Source organism: Papilio xuthus, unplaced genomic scaffold, assembly GCF_000836235.2.
Source record: "Papilio xuthus unplaced genomic scaffold, Pxut_1.1 DF826923.1, whole genome shotgun sequence".
NCBI lineage: Eukaryota > Metazoa > Arthropoda > Insecta > Lepidoptera > Papilionidae > Papilio > Papilio xuthus.
In genome coordinates, this window is record NW_013531726.1 from 5,634,276 (window position 1) to 5,652,306 (window position 18,031).

Below are 18,031 nucleotides of genomic sequence, written 5' to 3' on the forward strand. Positions count from 1 at the left end.
TGGCTATTTTTATAAGTCGAAGCTTAAAGGTCGCAAACTGACTGATAGGATTTACCACTTCGATGAATTCTGTGTATAGAGTTAACATTTCTATAAATGTTACAAGGAGATTTATTTTTCAATATGTTACAGAGCCATAGTAATTACGTATCTCATTATAGTTAAATTAAGCCGTTCATTGTAACACAACACGACGAACAAGATTAAAACAGTTAACAGGAACGGAGATAAACTCGAGCAATGTCAATTAACGTTTCGATCCACAGTAATTCCCAAAGTGTCTTCAACGTATTAACAACGTAGGTGTACAGTCGCGTTCATTCGTGGTATCCTCTAAAGCGATAATAGCTTGTATGTATTGAAACTATACATTATCAGCTCACTATATGTCCCCAATGAGGTTTCGAAGCCTACCCTAAGTTAGGAGTGACTAGGACACAGTCAACCACGCTGGACCAGTACGATTTGGTTGACGTCACACATATCTTTGAATTTCTTCTCAGATAGGTTGTATCACGATGTTTTCTATCGCCGTAAGAACGGATAAATGTACATATGTAAATCGAAAAACATATTGGTACATGGTGGAATTCGAACCCAAGACCTTACAGATCACAAGTCAAGTACCTAAACCCCTGTGCCACCGATGTTCTTGAAACTGTATATCTAAATAATGTTATTAAAAAGAATTCCATTCTAATAGTTTGAGGAACACCGAAAGTAAAGTTTAAGATTTCAACGAAACATCATAAGCATTCTAATTGTTTATTCGTAATAAGTTCCAAGTTTAACATGAAGCAAAGCAATTTTTCTCTTACTGGAACACTGCGAATGTAGGAGACTGAACAAAGTAACACATGGTTTCATCTTGTTTCTAATCAATTTCAGGTCTCTACAGACTGGCGATAAACCAGAACCCTTTGGAGAGTGTACATGAGGAAGCATTCTACGGACTTGACAATACATTATGGGAACTGGAACTGAAATACGACAAACTGACGGCTGTGCCGAGCAGAGCGCTGAGATATCTACAGAAATTGAGGTTGCTGGATCTGACGGGTGAGTGGGATCGTCTTTTCAATTAATTTCATTGAAAAAATCTTTATTCTTAACCGTCTTCAAAAAAGAGGAGATTCTCAATTCTTCCATATTTCTTATTGTTGATATTATCAAATTAAATTTACTTGTGTGGTTTGAACGTTGAACTTGAATTGTTATAAAATTTAAAGTAACATTACCTTCCAAAGAATGTTTGTTCTTATCGAGGTCTACTACTTCGTTGTATTGATTTTTGGTGTATTTGATAGCAATTAGCAAACCAATGGAATCCTTTGAATTTGGGTTAGCAAGGGTTATGTCCATAAATTTACGAATAAGGACAATATAAGTTCATTAATTAAGTGTATTTCAATTGTTAAATACCCTAGAGTTGTATTTGTGTTGATGTAAATTACTATTTAAATTTCCTACGTAACTTAATATAGTGTATTTATTACGACCATTAATTACTAGCAGCATACCTGTCACTTTAACAATTTAATTTACTTTATACCTAATACTTAGTGATGTTGACTGTTTTATAATAGTAATTAATGTTAGATAATTCAACAGCACGTTTTTAAACTTATATAAAAACGGCTAAAACACTCACGTATATTCATCCGGTGGCGGCATCGACTAGTTTCGAGCCCATCGGGGGCCCTTCATCAGGGTGAGTGACGTGAGTTTTATCCGTTTTTCTATAAATTTATCATAATGTCTCACGAAAGTTGAAATAATATGGTAATTTTTTATTTGTTTTTAACTTCTTTTTAGTAGTACGAGATCTCTTCTACTAATTTTATCCAATTCAAACTAGGTGATAGCACTTCATAAAGGCATAACTAGTTGAGTACCACTGTCACTTTTTTCAACGAAAAATTACTTTTTCATATTTTGGCATTCAACGTTCCTGAGCCCCTACCATGAACTACTTTCACGAAGTTATATTTCGTATTTCAGGCAACGAGATAACGGATATATCTGGTGACAACTGGCGAGGTTTGGAGAATACATTGCACACGCTGGTCCTGGCCGAGAACTCTATCACCAGCCTGCCTCTGGACGCTTTCTCCGGCCTACCTGTACTAGAGGTGCTCGATCTGCATGGAAACAATTTAGCTGTCATCGATAGCGGGGTGTTTAGAGATGGAATGAATAGACTGAATAAGGTATCGGATGATACTGCTTAACTGGTTGATAAAGAACAAAATTAGATCTAAAAATCTTAACCAATTTTTTTCTGTTCCAGCTTCTATTAAGTGATAACCAACTCTCGTTCATTCCCTACGAGGAGTTGGCTCCACTCCGCCAGCTGAGATACCTGGACCTTTCCAACAATGTAATCAAACAAGTGCCCCCAACCCATGAACTGAACGGAGTCACATTGTCCTTGGACAATTTAAAGTGAGTTTTACTATTAAATGCAATTTGGAAATAAAGTATTTTGTGCATCTACATGTTACTTTAAAATATTTTTATCTTTTTTCAGATTAGATCACAATCTCATCGGCACTTTAATGCCTGGATCCTTCAAATACTTTAATGTTTTGAACTCCACATCTTTGGATGGTAATCCTATTTATTCCTTGAGGGTAAGTGGATCCGAAATCCTTCGCTATTTTTTTTTATTTAAGAGTCACATTTGTCAAACTTCTGTTAATCAAATTCTTTTAACTCTAAAATTTTTCTTTTGACAACAATTGAAGTTCCTGTCTGTTCTTTTTTCAGGAAGATGCGTTCAGAAACGCTAAGATAAAATCCCTTTCTCTTCGCGACTGTAGCATTTCGGATCTTTCACCGGCGTCATTCGCTGGTCTGGAGAACAGCCTGCAAAGCTTGGATCTCGCGGAGAACAATCTCACCATGTTGTCAAAGATCATGCTTAATAAATTAGATTCATTAAGATTGCTGAATCTACGTGAAAACAAGGTAAAAAGGTCTTTCACAATATTTTCCTTTCTTTGTCTACTACTAATCTGTTTAAGATTCAGTCGAATGTGAATAAATAATTTGATTGTGCGTTTCAGGTGGATAGTAATTTACTCTCTACAAATAATCCATCGGAGTTTACACCCACCACTTTCAATAACTTCCAATACAAATTGTTTTACTTGGACATAAGCGGTTCGTCATCGTTAGAAACGAGTTTACAGGATATAAGAAAGTAAGACAATATCAATATTTATCAAACAATTATTATAAATGCGAATATGAAGACGGATGGATGGATGTTTGTTTGAATTTATCTTCAAAAAGGCTGAACAGATCGCGATGACATTTGGAATACATATAGAACATAGTCTGGAAGAATATATAGGCTACCATTTTTTTTTAATCCAGCCCGAGTCAGAGAGAGGTCAGAGTTGCGGAAAACAAATAGTGTTATCAAACAGATTCCCTTTTATTATTGTTACTTCTTTCTGCATTCATATGCAAAAGTGCCAAATAATTTTAACGTACGTCCTTCTTGAACTACCAACGTCTTCCACATCATGTTTTCGTCTGTCTCTTGTTTTATGTTTTGGATTTTTTGCAGAATGAGATCACTAAGATATCTCGCTGTAAGTAAATTGATTAGAAGAAGTATAAGCTCAGAAGACTTTCTCGAATTCGGTGTGGAGCTGGAAGATCTAAAAATATATGGAAGTACGATAAATAAAATAGAGGCAAGCGCATTCCAGTACGTCCGAACGATTAAGACTTTGGACTTGTCTGAAAACAATATTGACTATATTGATCCATTCGCATTTGCTGAGGTAAATTTAATTTTCATGAACATCTAAACTTTTACGAGTACACGTAACATTTTATAAACTAATGTTTCCATATTTATTTCAGCTGCACAGTCTAACAACTCTTAAAATGGCAAATGGTTTAGACGACTCGGTGAAAATACTACCGTTTGAACCCTTGAAAGCCCTCATTGAACTTCAGTACTTAGATTTAAGCAATAACAAAATAAAGAACGTCCCGGATACATCATTTCATTTCCTTTATAAATTAAAAATGCTTAATCTGCAAGACAATGCAATAGACCACTTCTCCAAAGGAACTTTACAGGTAAACAATTTTTCTCTAAATCAAACATTAACTAGCAATCGCTTTTGTGTATGTAAAATTAAAAAATATGATTTTATTCAATTTTCTTCGATTTCAGGGAGACATACATAGATATTTGGAGAGCGTTTGTTTGTCTCTGAACCAAATGACTCAAATAGCGCAACATACATTCGTGGACTTGAGAGAACTGCAAGAAGTTTTGATTGAGGATAATCAAATTGAAAATATTCAGAGACGAGCATTCACTAGTTTAGATAATTTGAAAGTTATCAAACTCAGGGGAAATAGGATTATTGATATAACTGAAGAAGCATTCCAAAATCTACCCGCTCTGAAAGAGTAAGTTTTTGTGCACCTAGTAAAAGAAAAAAAAACGGTACAGTATCTTTAGAATTTTTGTTATGTTGCAACTTTTTTTTCAGATTGGATGTATCGTTTAATCGGCTGGAAACTTTCAAGTTCTCTATTTTCGACCAAGTTGGCTCAGCCACTGCGTTGAAAGTCAATGCCTCTTACAACCGCATTACAACGCTCACCGATTCCAATGCACCTACATTCTTTTCATCTAACTTTTACCCACCACCAAAACCTCAAAGTGAGTAAATTTGAATATAAATTTAGTAATTTCCCCAATTATGATTTTATCTCTTTATGTTAATTTCTAATTATTTCTTCCTATTTTTTTCTTACTTTGCATCTAAAGGGTTGATTTCTGACAATGCGATTCCACTCCAACAAGGTGAATCAACTTCATGTTATATCCCTTTTTTACCATTCAACCAACTTTCATCATTTTGTTATTGTATGCATTTTTAATCAAATCCAAATATAAAATCGTTATTCGCTCTTATCCAACATGATGCTTCAAATCATTTATTTCGAAGATTCTAAAAATTATTTAGTAAAATGTAATTTTTACATTTACCAGGTATGGGAACAGTTACGGTCAATATTCGAGTACTGGATTTCTCTCACAACAATATTACATACATCGCGCCGTATTACTTCAGGTATACCAAATTTAACTTAATTATCTAGATAAATAAGAAAGGTTAATGCGTATCACTTGAAATTGAAACCTAAAATCATCTAAGATACTCAAATATCCTGTGGATCTTTTAAATCATTTACCGTGAGCTTCTCACACCAAAATCCCCGTTTAAAACATATCGTTATCTCTGTTTTGTCAAAGACGAAAGACAGGGATTTATTTTATACAGAGATTTGGTTGTCAGAAACCCACAGTCCGACTGTTAAATCATCATCATCAGCTCACTGTACGTCCCCACCGAGGGGCTCGGAGCCTACCCTAAGTTAAGGGTGATTAGGCCATAGTCAACCACGCTGGCCAATTGCGGGTTGGTTGACTTCATACATATCTTTGAATTTCTTCTCAGATATGTGCAGGTTACATCACGATGTTTTCCTTCACCGTAAGAACGTCGGATAAGTACATATGTAAAATCGGAAATCGAAAAACACATTGGTACATGGCGGGATTCGCGCCCAGGACCTGCAGGTTGCAAGTCAAGTGCTTGACCACTGAGCCACCGACGCTCCAGACTGTTAAATGCCTACGTGATTTGTGAATTAACTGTGTGCATGTAGTTATTTCAATTTTATTCTTGAATATCTCATTTCAGGCATGCCGATCTCACTCTATCAGAGTTGTATCTTTCACACAATTTGCTTAGAAATATAACGAGGGAAGTTTTCGGATCGATGCTAATGCTGCAGTATCTGGATTTGTCTCATAACCACATATATCACATGGAATACGATTGCTTTAAGAAAGTTAAGAATTTACAGGTGAGACTGTAAACCGAAAATCCAGTTATTTTGCCTGGAATTTGTGACTGCGATACTCTCTAAAAAGCTTTTAAGTTTTATTGGATCAACAAGGATTCGTTTTTATAAAAATATCAGCAGAATTTTGTTAATTTAATATTTCTTGTACCATTCCAAGTCAGCTCTTTGTGATAGGATATGGTTTACGACGATAGTCGAATGGCGGGATTCGAACTCTCGATCACCCTTAACCATTAGCTATTGGCGCTTTAAAATTTATAAATATAAATTTATGATGTCTTTTTCAGATTGTCGATTTATCACACAATCACCTCATTGAAATGCCTATAGAAGTCTTCCATGAGATGTTAGCGTTGACTTCTGTTGATTTGTCTGACAACCGAATTAAGAACTTGGCTGACAATCTCATTATTTCCCCATCTATCGAAAGGTAACAAGATTATCAATATTGCCTAGTATTGTTATCAGCTTTCGTCTTAAGTCATACTAAAATGTGTCACTTCTCTGCTTTTAAACAAACAAGAAATTTTACATTTATCTTAAACTAGCTGTCGCCCGCGACTCCGTCCGCGTGGATATATAAAAAACTTAATAAGTGCAGCCTATGTGTTCTTTCAGACTGTGTTCTATACGTATTCCAAATTTAATCGAGATCTGTTCAGCCGTTCTAGAGATATCTTCAAAAACCCATCCATCCACATCACATCCATCTAAACATTCGCATTTATAATATTAGTAAGTTAAATAAAGAGCAGCTCTTCAAGGCATAAATTCGAAAAAAAAATGAATAAATAGTAACCTACGTCCGTTTCCTGGCTCTAAGCTACCTCCTCACCAAATTTCAGCCATATCGGTAAAGCCGTTCTTAAGTTATAAATAATGTAACTAACCCGACTTTCTTTTATATATAATACATAGATTTCAATTCTTTCTCTAAGTTTTTTTTTTATTTTTAACAGATTGGATCTATCGAATAATGATTTATCAAGAGTACCAACAAATTGTCTATCCCACGCAGCCGCTGGTAACTTGGTAGAATTGGATCTTAGCGGCAATACTATTCCAGCTGTTTCTATTACTGATCTAGTTCAAAGATTCCGGGTAACTATAAATTAACTTGCACTATCCAAGGGACATACAGATTAAACCAAAAATTAACATGTTGTTTGAGTAGTTTTGAAAATTTGCTTGTAATATGTATTTTTTATAATATTGAAATTATTAAATGTAAATACGACTGATACGTACAATGTTCTATGTTTAAGTATTTTGATGTATATGTTTACTAAAAATTCATTTGTTATGACAATTTCATCATATGTCGGTTCTTTGTTTAGAAGTTTATCTAAAACATCTTTGTTTTGTTACCTATTTTGCTTTTATATTTGAGTCTTTGAATTATAGGTAAATATGACATTAAATTGATTGATTAGTATTTACTTTGTTTAATAACAAATAACCGATATTCCATCCAGTATAAGTTACTGTTAATGTAGTTGTTTGAGCCAGTGTGTGCGTAGTTAAGCTAACTTGTGGCCTTGCCCCCGCATGTCGCCAGAGCCCCGACCAGGACTACTGGCCTGAGGACCACGACGACTACAACGACGAATACATGTACCACACTGCTAGACGGGATCACACCAGAGTATTCCATCAAAAAAAGCAATTCCCGCAGAATATTTTGTACAAGGTAGACCGCTGTTAGATCCTGTACTAACTTTGTTTAGTGTACTAACCTTATTCTGCACTTTTATTTGTTTGGGTATTTTACTAATTTTCTCTCTTCTGTATATTTTCCTTTTTATGTCTTTTTACTTCATGATTTTTTTTTATTAGCAATTATGTTATACATCACTATTTTTCTTTTTTATTTGAAGTAAGTATGTGCTTTGATCTTTTTTCAATTGATATTATTATGTTTTCTTTACAACTATATTTAAATAAAGTATACTTTTTTATGAATTCCAATAGCATGATGACATTTGGTGCTTGGTGACGGTTACTATTTAACTAGAAAAAATCGAATTTTATATTAACTGCTTTAATATCGAATCTTTTCAAATATGTTATAATTTTCAGTCCCTAGCATGGTTGGATTTGTCCGACAATCACTTGGTGCGTGTCGAAGGCGGATCATTTGGTGCGTTACCGAAACTGCGATGGCTGGACTTGAGCAACAACTCACCATTCAATCCAAGTGAGCGTGTCAACACAATGTTCAAAGGTCTAGAACGAAGACTATCTCATTTGGGCTTGAAGAATGTTAGCTTAGTATCTGTAAGTGTTCTTTGGCATTAATAACATTCATGTATTCTTTCTCAAACGTATAATTATGAAGAGATAGAAGAAATATGTCGTACAATTAAAAATATAGAATTTCAGCTGATGGGAGAAGCATGTCTTTTACACTTCTGACAGCACCGTCTTTTAATGTATAATTTCTTTCAGATTCCATCTATGTCATTATCAAAACTAAAAAGTCTAGATCTGTCATACAATAACTTGCCATCGATATCACCAGAGACTACAGGAAACTTGACTAGACTAAGAGTTCTAGATCTCTCGTACAATGACTTCACCAAAGTACCGGAGGCAACACATTCATTAACCAATCTCCGTTGGCTGTCGTTATCTGGGAATCCTATCACAGCTTTAAGGAACACCAGTCTCTATGGCGTTTCACCACGTTTGGAATATCTGGATATTACCCGCCTTCGCCTGAATATTTTAGAGGTATATTTTAAGATTGTGCGGCTTGTGAGGCGGCGGAAAATGCTAAAGCAAGCAAATACAGTGGTCTAGGCTCCGAATATGATTTTGTCCCATTCTGCGTCGAGACCCTTGGCTCGTGGGGTCCTAGCGCTTTAAGGCTTTTTAAGGATATTTCAAAAAAGTTAAACGACATTACAGGGGACCGAAGAGCTGGCAGCTACCTCGGACAAAGAATTAGTTTAGGTCTATTCAAAGGGGGAACGCTGCCAGTATCTTCGGAACCTTGCCTAAAGGGACTCCTTTTAATAATATTTTCTAGTAAATTATTCGTTTTTAATATTTAAATCATATATATAGTTACGTAAGCACCTTACTTTTGACCACCAAAGCAATGTCTATTTTAAGATTTATTTATGAAATGTTTTAAAGCACCTTTTATTTAATGTACGTATTTTTTGCAGCACGGTGTATTAAGTAAAATGTTTAGTTTGCGTACACTAAAAGTAAATGTGTATCCCAGTGTAAGAGATTTCAACATACCACAATTGGTAACATATAATGCTGCCTTAGAAAACCTCCAAATCGAAGTAGACGATCCACAAGTAGATCTTGGTAAAGAGATGACCGGTGAATTACCCGGGAAGCTGAATAATATAACATTAACTGGAAGATCTTTGAAGTTTATATCTCAATATTTACTGAGTGTAAGTATATTTTTAACTGATATGTTTTTTTATGATTTAACCTGAGAGTCAACTTGCGAATACGTACCAAGATTCCATAAAATCAAATATACTTCCTTAAATTCATGATTCTGTAGTAGGCCCAATATCACATTTGAAATCTAAGCAGCAAACTAATGTTAACTATTAATCTTTTTCTTGCAGGGAGTGCAATCAAAGGTCTTACGACTGACAATACAAAACACAAGCGTCGAAGACATCGCAAGCGAAGTATTCTGGAAGCCGGGGCGCATTAAGAATTTGACTTTAGACCTGAGATACAACAGCCTGGCTAGAGTGCCCAATCCAGCCCAAAAAGAATGGCCAGGCGTCCCCAACCACTTGTTCCTCCATGATATCCTGGTAGCTGGAAATCCCCTTGCATGTGATTGTGGAATTGGGTAAGATTCCTCTTTAAATTTTCACTTTCTGTTAATCCAACCAAGCTCAAGCCAACCTCCATTAAATGGAGAGGCATGCAGAGAGGGAGAAAGAGAGTAATACTCCAAAATGCAGTAAAAGCGCTAATAGTCCAAATCCAATTAATGAATATGTACTAAGAATAATGTATTTTAAATTAACTTCATGCTTCCTTTCAGATGGATTGAAGCTTGGGATCGTAAAAGAAGACAATACCTTTGTGAGAGTCCTTCAGATTGTGTTGCCACGAGGGACGATGTTAGGTTCTCCGTCTGCCCGTTGTACAGCAATCGAACTTTAATTGACGTAAGTGTCTATTTCTGGATTTTTAGTACTCTGAATAACATTATCTGTTCCCTTCTTATTTAATTCTGTTTTTATTTTTCAGGTACTATCAAAGGAATTAGACTGCAGTTGGAGCCGAGGATTTTTGTTGTCACCAAATTTAATCATTATTTTAGCAATGTCAGTTTTAACATATCTTTATATTTGAGGACTGTTTTGGCTTCTAGGAATTTACGAAGAGTTTTATAGAATACTATCAACGGTGTATACATTTTGAGCTGAAGTGAAATTGTTTCCAAAAAAAAAACAAAGAAGGATCACATCAAATTTTAATATCTCTATAATTCCACTATTTAAATCAGATTGAAGACGTTGATAGTTCTTCAGATTGTACCTGTAATATGGCCTAGTAGCATTTCTGTAATAGCCAAATCCTTGTTAGTGTAGTTTTTGATAGAACCCTAAGACTCCGCGAGATTATTTGATGGTGAATACAAAAGTGTATAATTGATATTAGGAATGGATATTATGAGGGATAAGAAGCCAGAAAAATTTGTTATTAGTTATTCAAAAGGAAGATTATCTTATGATCTCTAGTGATTCGATCTATGTTTATGTTATTGTTGCAATTTATTCCCCCTGTATCGTGCACTTTGAGTTTGCTTCACAATATACAGAGTGTTTTGCTTTTCGTTCAATGTCCAAGATCTACACATTTCGTGCACTGTCTGGTGATTGTTTGTTTGAAACTTTAATTAAAATTTGGAGGAGAACGCTTAATGTAGATACTATGATCAATGTAATATAAGTATCTGGAAGTGCACTTAATGTCATGTAGATATTGCATTTAATTCGAATTAAGATAAGTTGAATTGAAAGCAATGACTTAATTATTATTCTCTAAGTAGACTGCATTCGCTCGAATGGTATGTGTTCGTCCATTATTAATATTAACAATATTATTTATAGATATGTTTGTTTGTGTATTAGGCTTAACTAGTTATAAATCCATTGGATCAATGTAATATACCTAATTGAATGTTGTTAAATTTTGTTTGACCCTCTTTATATAATCTAATGCATAGCTATATACATACTTTTATCTTTCTCTGTTTGAATTAGTGTTATATTTTTCAAATCTCTATACATTAACAAAATTAGTTAAGCGTCAATCAATGGTAAAAATTTAAAATCTCGTTATTTTATCTTTCAAATTTTATCTGGTTATTAAATTTAAAATATTTTATTACATATTTCAATATACTTATTGGTGAATACCTAAAATTATATAAAGCATGTTGTAATGTATAAAAACTTTGATAATAAGGTACTTTTCCACTAATTTAAAATGCTGATATTACGCATTTATTCATTTGTTAATCTTTATTTTCTCCTATAAAGTTTTCTTCTGAATAATACTTCTTTTTTTTAGAATGCACGCTAGATTTTGGTACTAATAAGCACCTAACAATATTGATTGCATTTTAGATTTAGTTAAAAAAATATTTCTGTATAATTAACGAATGAATCAGATATACCTCTTCATCAGTGGTCCAGTCTGAATATGGTGTCAGGCCTACTTTAAGTGGCTATTTCCACTAAGCAATTAACCGCGTGGGTAACGTGTGAAACATTTATGAGGTGATCGTTATGACAATCATGTGTTGTTGGATTTGCGCGGTTAATTGCTTAGTAAAAAAGGCACTAAGACATTTGTTTTCTATACCATTCCATTTTTTAATTCTTACAAAAATATATCTTGATTTTGCTATTAAATTATTTTTGATTGAACGCATATTACTAAGTTCTTTGTATGATATAGTTTGGTTTTTGATTTTCACTGATTTTGGTATACTTTTTATTTGAGTTACAATATTTAATTCTTGCTTTGTTGTGATGCAGTGGTATAGAAAACAGTGTTATAACAATGAATATATTTTGTGATATATATAAACTCTAATCCTTCTATTTTTGATAAGCCTACGATGAATATTAATAAACTGAACGGGAATTGTATAGCTGATTTAAATTTTTAGTATAAAATAGTTGCTCTTTACAACTCCTTAGCTTATTTATTGAATATTATGTCAATTGAAACTACAATTTTTGCAATTAAAAGTAATTAAAATTTTTAAATTATCGTAGTACATGTCAAAATAGTATTGTTTTCTCTATTTTATGGAACAGTGTGAAAGAGATGGTCATATTGTTACACAGGTATGTAACCTCATAAAAAAATCGATTTTTCAAAATTTACTATTAAATATCTGCATACGAATTCCGGTATAAATAGCTTTATAGAATCTACGCATATGCAAATATTGTAGCTTTAAAATTAATTAAGTTTTTTAAGACCCTAAAGGGCATCAAAATTATAACATTCCAATGATTTCTTTACTCAAGTGTACAAGTAAATTAAATACTACTTATTACATTCAAAGAATTTCTTATCGTTCTCGTCAAATAGTTTTGTCTTACCTGAAGTTAAGTAACATGACGGAATTAAAAAAAATGACTCACTATGGGCTTCAGAGACCAAAATCTCTGTATAAAATATATCGTCATTCTTGTCATTATTTTTAGTAAAACATAATTTGAAACGGATTTTAGTCTCAGAAACCCACAGTAGGTAAAGTATTTCTTAATTCCGTTTTTATTAAATCGAAAAAAAAAAATCATAGATGAATATCTCTTTATCTTTTAAAAATTATGTTTTAACTGTTTCTTACTATATATATTGGATAATATGCCTTATCTTTCAGTGGAAACGACCCTTAAAATGTGATATGGATGTTGAATTTTTACTAATCGCAGTAAAAAATCCATTAAGGCAGAACTCCTATTTATTATGTAACTTACAGTATTTTGACCACTTATGTAATACATCAAAATTCTTTTTTTTTTCAATATAAAATCAACCTGCAAGGTCCGAATGTGATAGATACATATAGATAGTGCCAACTATTTTAAGTATAGATTTATCGATCTTAATAAATTCTTGCTGTTAACAACTTTATCCGATTGGTGCCTATAAAGGTACGTGTACATCATCCCGCGGCGGACGCACCGCACGCATGCAACGGATTTTAGTTTGCTTTGAATGATTTTCCTTAACGCTGCGTTTCCGTGCCTCCCGCATTGAAAGGCATTTATCAAGCAATCGGTTGCGGGCTGTGTGTGCGGTGCGTCTGGCGCGTCAAATGGATGCGTACCTTAAATACTAATTACGTAGACTACATGATTTTACTATAGTAGAAGTTTTTTCAACTTATCAATCGCTTCGATGACATCTATGGTTTCAGGCAGCTTCTTAGGAATTTGTAGGATGCTAGGAATATGTTAGAATTACTAATAAATTCAAAAACACCGATGTAACATGCAATTTAAAATTATTTGATTTTATATTAATTTATGCTTAATAGGCTAGAATTTTTATATACATTCTCCAATCGGATTAAGTTGTTACTATTTGTAGTTTGACTAACAAGGGACTTATCACAGATAAGTTATTATTAAGTTATTCGCTTGAATGTCAACGATTACTTATAAGGATGTTACGTTTTAAATATAAAAACTATTTTTAAGTTATAATGTGTTCATTCAATTGTTAATATTTAAAATGATTTGATTTTGCATGACTACGTTTTGCGTTGAAAGTTTGATTGATTTTTTTACTTATTAAAATACTTTTTATTGCAAAAAAAATATTTTTAATCTATGTTTTATTAAGTTTTTTTAAGATTGTATACCAAAATAATATGGTCAGTTTTCATTGCGTTATAAAAATATCGTGTTCTCTGTTTTTTCCAAGAGAATTTTAAGAGATAGCATGTTTTTGTATGTATGTAAGCGTCGGTGGCTCAGGGGTCAAGCATTTGACTTGTAATATGCAGGTCCTGGGTTCGAATCCCGCCATGTACCAATGTGTTTTTCGATATCCGATTTACATATGTACATTTATCCGACGTTCTTAAGGTGAAGGACAACATCGTGATGCAACCTGCATATATCTGCGAATCAATTCAAAGATATGTGTGAAGTTAACCAACACACACTGGGCCATCGTGGTTGACTATGGCCTTGTCACCCTTAACTTAGGGTAGGCTCCGAGCCCCTCGGTGGGGACGTATAGTGAGCTGATAATGATGATGTTTTTGTATATTTTTTGGCAGTGAAAACTCAATAGTATAAGTCCCTGTTAGCCATACTTATTTGGAATCGTTACTAAGCTATACGTGAATCGAATGTTTTGCCGCTAGGAACATTAAATTAAAATAAATTCGATTTAAAAATGTTTATCTACTTAATGAATCTTAATAGTGTGAATATATTAAAAATTGAATTATTAGAGTAAGAATAAATTATTGCATAAACATACATTTGTTTTAATTTCCAAACCTTAAATCTTAAGAATTATGAAAAAACCCACAAAAAGAAAAAGTTAGAAGTATACCATGGGTTTCTGAGACCAAAATTCACATTTTTTTTAACTCTAATCTCAAAGAAGAAAGACAGGGATAATCCTACTAATATTATAAATGTGATTGTTTACATAAATGGATTGATAGATGGATGGATGTTTATTTCAAGGTATCAGATATACACATATCATAAAACAGCTCAACGGATCTTGATGAAATTTGGCATGGATGTAGAACATAATCTGGAAGAACATAGAGGCTAATGAAGTTTCTTAATTCCGCTCGGATGGAGTCGCGGGCGACAGTTAGTTAAGATATATTTTTTTTATAATGAACGAAACCGCGATATTTTTCTCGCTTAACCTTTTTCTCCATCCCAAGATTCTCGCTTATGGACGTCAATACAATGACTCTTGCTTCTCTTTCTTCGACCGTATTTCAGTAATTAATCGATGAAGCCTCATAAATGAAAACGAAATAATTTGAAATCAGATACGAAGCCTTATTTATTGTTTTCTGCTATATATAATATAAAGGGTTTGTTTTATTATCTTGATAAATATATTCAGTAATTAAGTACTGAATCACGTTCTGATTATTTTGTTTAATTTATTAAGTTACGTAAAAATCAATCACCATCTTACTAATATTATAAACTAGCTGTCGCCCGCAACTCCGTCCGCGTGAATATATAAAAAAACTTAGCCTTCCCATCCATCCATCCACATCACATCCATCTAAACATTCGCATTTATAATATTAGTAAGTTAAATAACATTAATAAAAAGCTGCTCTTCAAGGCATAAATTCGAAAAAATGAATAAATAGTATCCTATGTCCGTCTCCTGGCTCTAAGCTACCTCCTAACCAATTTTCGACCATATCGGTAAAGCCGTTCTTGAGTTATAAATAGTGTAACTAAAATGACTTTCTTTTATATATATAGATGACAACTCAAGAGTCTCTCGCTAAACAGTTGGATTAAGGGCCCGATACACAAAGCAGTTATTCTAGAAACCGCGTGCATCGAGAGAAGGTTCCTGTCTCTGCAGCCCTGACATGTTACTTCAGTCATGAGATTCCACAGCCGGTGGTACTCTATTTTTAATATTTTTTTTATCTTTTATATCATCTCCCGACTGCATGGATCCCACTAAAATAATCTGGAAGAACACATAGCCTAGTAATTATGTATTTTTTTATTCCTGCGCGGACAGTCGCGGGTGACAGTTAGTCTATAATAAATAAGCTCGTGCTCTGTTGATGTTCTTGTGATGAGGAAATAAGGCGTCATGTAGAGAGGAAAACGATACTGCCCAGATAATACAATATTGGATATTATTAGAATGTATATTTCATTGGCAAAATAGTTTCACGCTGTTAGTTATTAGGTTAAAAAATGATTACTCACTTTCTTTTCTTTCTAAAATACGAATGTTTGGATGAATGGATGTTTGTTTGAAGGTATCTCCGGAACGTCTTAACTGATTTCCATAAAATTTGGCGCACATGTAGAATATAGTCTGGAAGATGCCTCTCTTCCGGATGGGAAGCATACCCATTAAACCCCTCTGTTCCTCCTATGCATCATGGCGAGGCCACGGGCACGCTTGCGCTTTCCTCCGCGACGTCACCTGCGTCAGCTGCCGAAGCAGATCCCACTATGGGGCAGGGCCTTCGTTCAGCCTCAGGTGCTGGATCCCCACGAATCCAGCGCCCAGTCTGGAAGAACCCTACGACTACTACAACTGCGAATTAACTGAGCTAGTGATAAATGTTTATCCTTTTGTCTTCAATCATAGATTTAAAAGTAATATTTTTTTGTAATAATAAGTAGCAGATCAAATTACCGAATGAATTTACAATTCATTGAGTCATAAGCAACTCTAACAGATTATGTAAACAAGGAATTTAAAAAATATATTTAGAATATAAAAACAAATATCATTTTTACAACTTTCATTTAATTTAGTAGACTTATTGATTATTTACACTGATACATTCTTAGGTGTGACGTAGAGTAGGAAATGTAACGATGACGTTGGTCCATCGTACCACATCTTGCATTCAACGGCTATTGACATGCCCAACGTAAATTCTGATATCTGTACAGCTAACAATGGCGAACTTCCTTGTATATCTGAAGGAAATACATTCACATCTATTCCTGGAGGATCAGGAAAATATTCTATTTTACCAATATGCTCCTTGTCATAAGAATGAAACCCATCACATGATAGAAACAACTTCTTTTGTTTATTTTCTACTAATTTCTTTATATGTGTTGGAACATCTTTGTAATAAGTTGAATTTGCATGTATAGGATTGACAGACCAACCTATATGTTTATTTACTCTGACAACAATGCAAGGTTTCTCGCCATATCCATACGGAGGATGTCCACAAGGACCTAACTCGGTCCTGTTAACTCTTTTTCTGACATTATCTGATAGTAACTCGTCTATCGCTTTAACATATTTCTGGTAACTCTTCTCATCATTCTCTTTGTACCAGATTAATGGTGTATTGCTGAGTCCAGTAGGCGTAGCAGATAATCCTATACCATGATCGGAGTATGTTAGAAGTGAAGTTTTATCAATAACTTGATAATCTCCTTGCATTTTTATGATCGATAATGTTGCGTACAAAAATATCATAGTATACGTGCAAAGGAATAAAAGGTATATGATTGAATATCCAGTAATGTACAACCAACTTTTCTGTGATCTTTCGCATACTGTACCTTTTTCGTTATTATATAAATATTTCCATAGTTTTCTGTACCATGGTATGAGAGATTGGGGATCATCTTTGACCACAATCACTCGTCCCACGTCTCTAGATGTAGATGGTATCGTTCTATCTTTACTCGGAGTCTGAGGTGTTGTTTTCGGTTTGGAAATTTTATTAATTTCGTTTTTAGATTCCATACTATATCTATCTACAATTTATTTTTATAATAAACATTATAAATGTCTCTGAACTCGCATACATGTGTTGACAACACTTGACAGATACTTTTAAACGTTTTCTTTTCAGTATGGTCGTGACACTAACCTCAATACATGGACCGGCTATAAACGTTGATATTTTGTGCCTATTAGATTTTCGACTTTTTATCGCTGATAGTTGCGGTTGCTAGGATTCGGACTAAAGATGGGGATAGATTTAAGTGTCAGGAACTTCAATATCCGCGTTTAATTTGTTTAATCAAAAGCTGTCATTTCCAAGCAATAGCCTGTCCATTTATGAAGTTCAGAAGTTCGTGACATGATATGACAATGTCATTTAACAGGAAGATAGAGTAAAATAAAAAAAAAATAAACGTTTCTGCTATCCCACAGTAAAATAATAAAAACTCATAAACAAATTAAGTTAAATATATGATAACATTAAAGCTACTAAGATACTAATTTGCGTTTGTTCATTTACTTAAGTAACTAATTTAAGTAAGTGGTCTAAGAAAGTTGCCGAAAATTTGATTAATTCAAGCTACCGGCATCCTGCAGCCTTATTTAAAGTTTTATATTGCTTACCAGTATGTTAATACTGTACTTTAGA

At 33.7% G+C, this 18,031-nt stretch overlaps 2 protein-coding genes across 5 annotated transcripts in view; one reads left to right on the top strand and one right to left on the bottom strand.

Annotated features, from left to right (window-relative positions):
* Positions 1 to 11,211, top strand: part of chp (leucine rich repeat containing G protein-coupled receptor chaoptin) — a 51,781-nt gene extending 40,570 nt beyond the window's left edge. For 2 of the 4 annotated variants that reach the window (XM_013318605.1, XM_013318606.1), the window contains 22 exons: positions 889 to 1,059; positions 2,002 to 2,210; positions 2,291 to 2,445; positions 2,531 to 2,633; positions 2,770 to 2,970; positions 3,069 to 3,205; positions 3,578 to 3,797; positions 3,880 to 4,101; positions 4,199 to 4,440; positions 4,524 to 4,696; positions 4,805 to 4,840; positions 5,030 to 5,111; positions 5,745 to 5,910; positions 6,198 to 6,340; positions 6,870 to 7,011; positions 7,469 to 7,600; positions 7,990 to 8,187; positions 8,359 to 8,643; positions 9,084 to 9,326; positions 9,510 to 9,745; positions 9,944 to 10,070; positions 10,153 to 11,211. In XM_013318605.1, coding sequence (XP_013174059.1) covers positions 889 to 1,059; positions 2,002 to 2,210; positions 2,291 to 2,445; positions 2,531 to 2,633; positions 2,770 to 2,970; positions 3,069 to 3,205; positions 3,578 to 3,797; positions 3,880 to 4,101; positions 4,199 to 4,440; positions 4,524 to 4,696; positions 4,805 to 4,840; positions 5,030 to 5,111; positions 5,745 to 5,910; positions 6,198 to 6,340; positions 6,870 to 7,011; positions 7,469 to 7,600; positions 7,990 to 8,187; positions 8,359 to 8,643; positions 9,084 to 9,326; positions 9,510 to 9,745; positions 9,944 to 10,070; positions 10,153 to 10,257 — 3,728 coding nt within the window. In that variant the 3' untranslated portion in view covers positions 10,258 to 11,211. The remainder of the gene's footprint in view (positions 1 to 888; positions 1,060 to 2,001; positions 2,211 to 2,290; positions 2,446 to 2,530; positions 2,634 to 2,769; positions 2,971 to 3,068; positions 3,206 to 3,577; positions 3,798 to 3,879; positions 4,102 to 4,198; positions 4,441 to 4,523; positions 4,697 to 4,804; positions 4,841 to 5,029; positions 5,112 to 5,744; positions 5,911 to 6,197; positions 6,341 to 6,869; positions 7,012 to 7,468; positions 7,601 to 7,989; positions 8,188 to 8,358; positions 8,644 to 9,083; positions 9,327 to 9,509; positions 9,746 to 9,943; positions 10,071 to 10,152) is intronic. The other 2 variants (XM_013318608.1, XM_013318607.1) reach the window with 2 other exon arrangements.
* Positions 11,212 to 16,458: 5,247 nt separating this feature from the next.
* Positions 16,459 to 17,466, bottom strand: LOC106122343 (probable sodium/potassium-transporting ATPase subunit beta-3). Its single transcript, XM_013318283.1, has one exon. It carries the CDS (start codon positions 17,398 to 17,400, stop codon positions 16,459 to 16,461), a length of 942 nt encoding a protein of 313 aa, XP_013173737.1. The 5' UTR covers positions 17,401 to 17,466.
* Between the last annotated feature and the right edge of the window lie 565 nt (positions 17,467 to 18,031).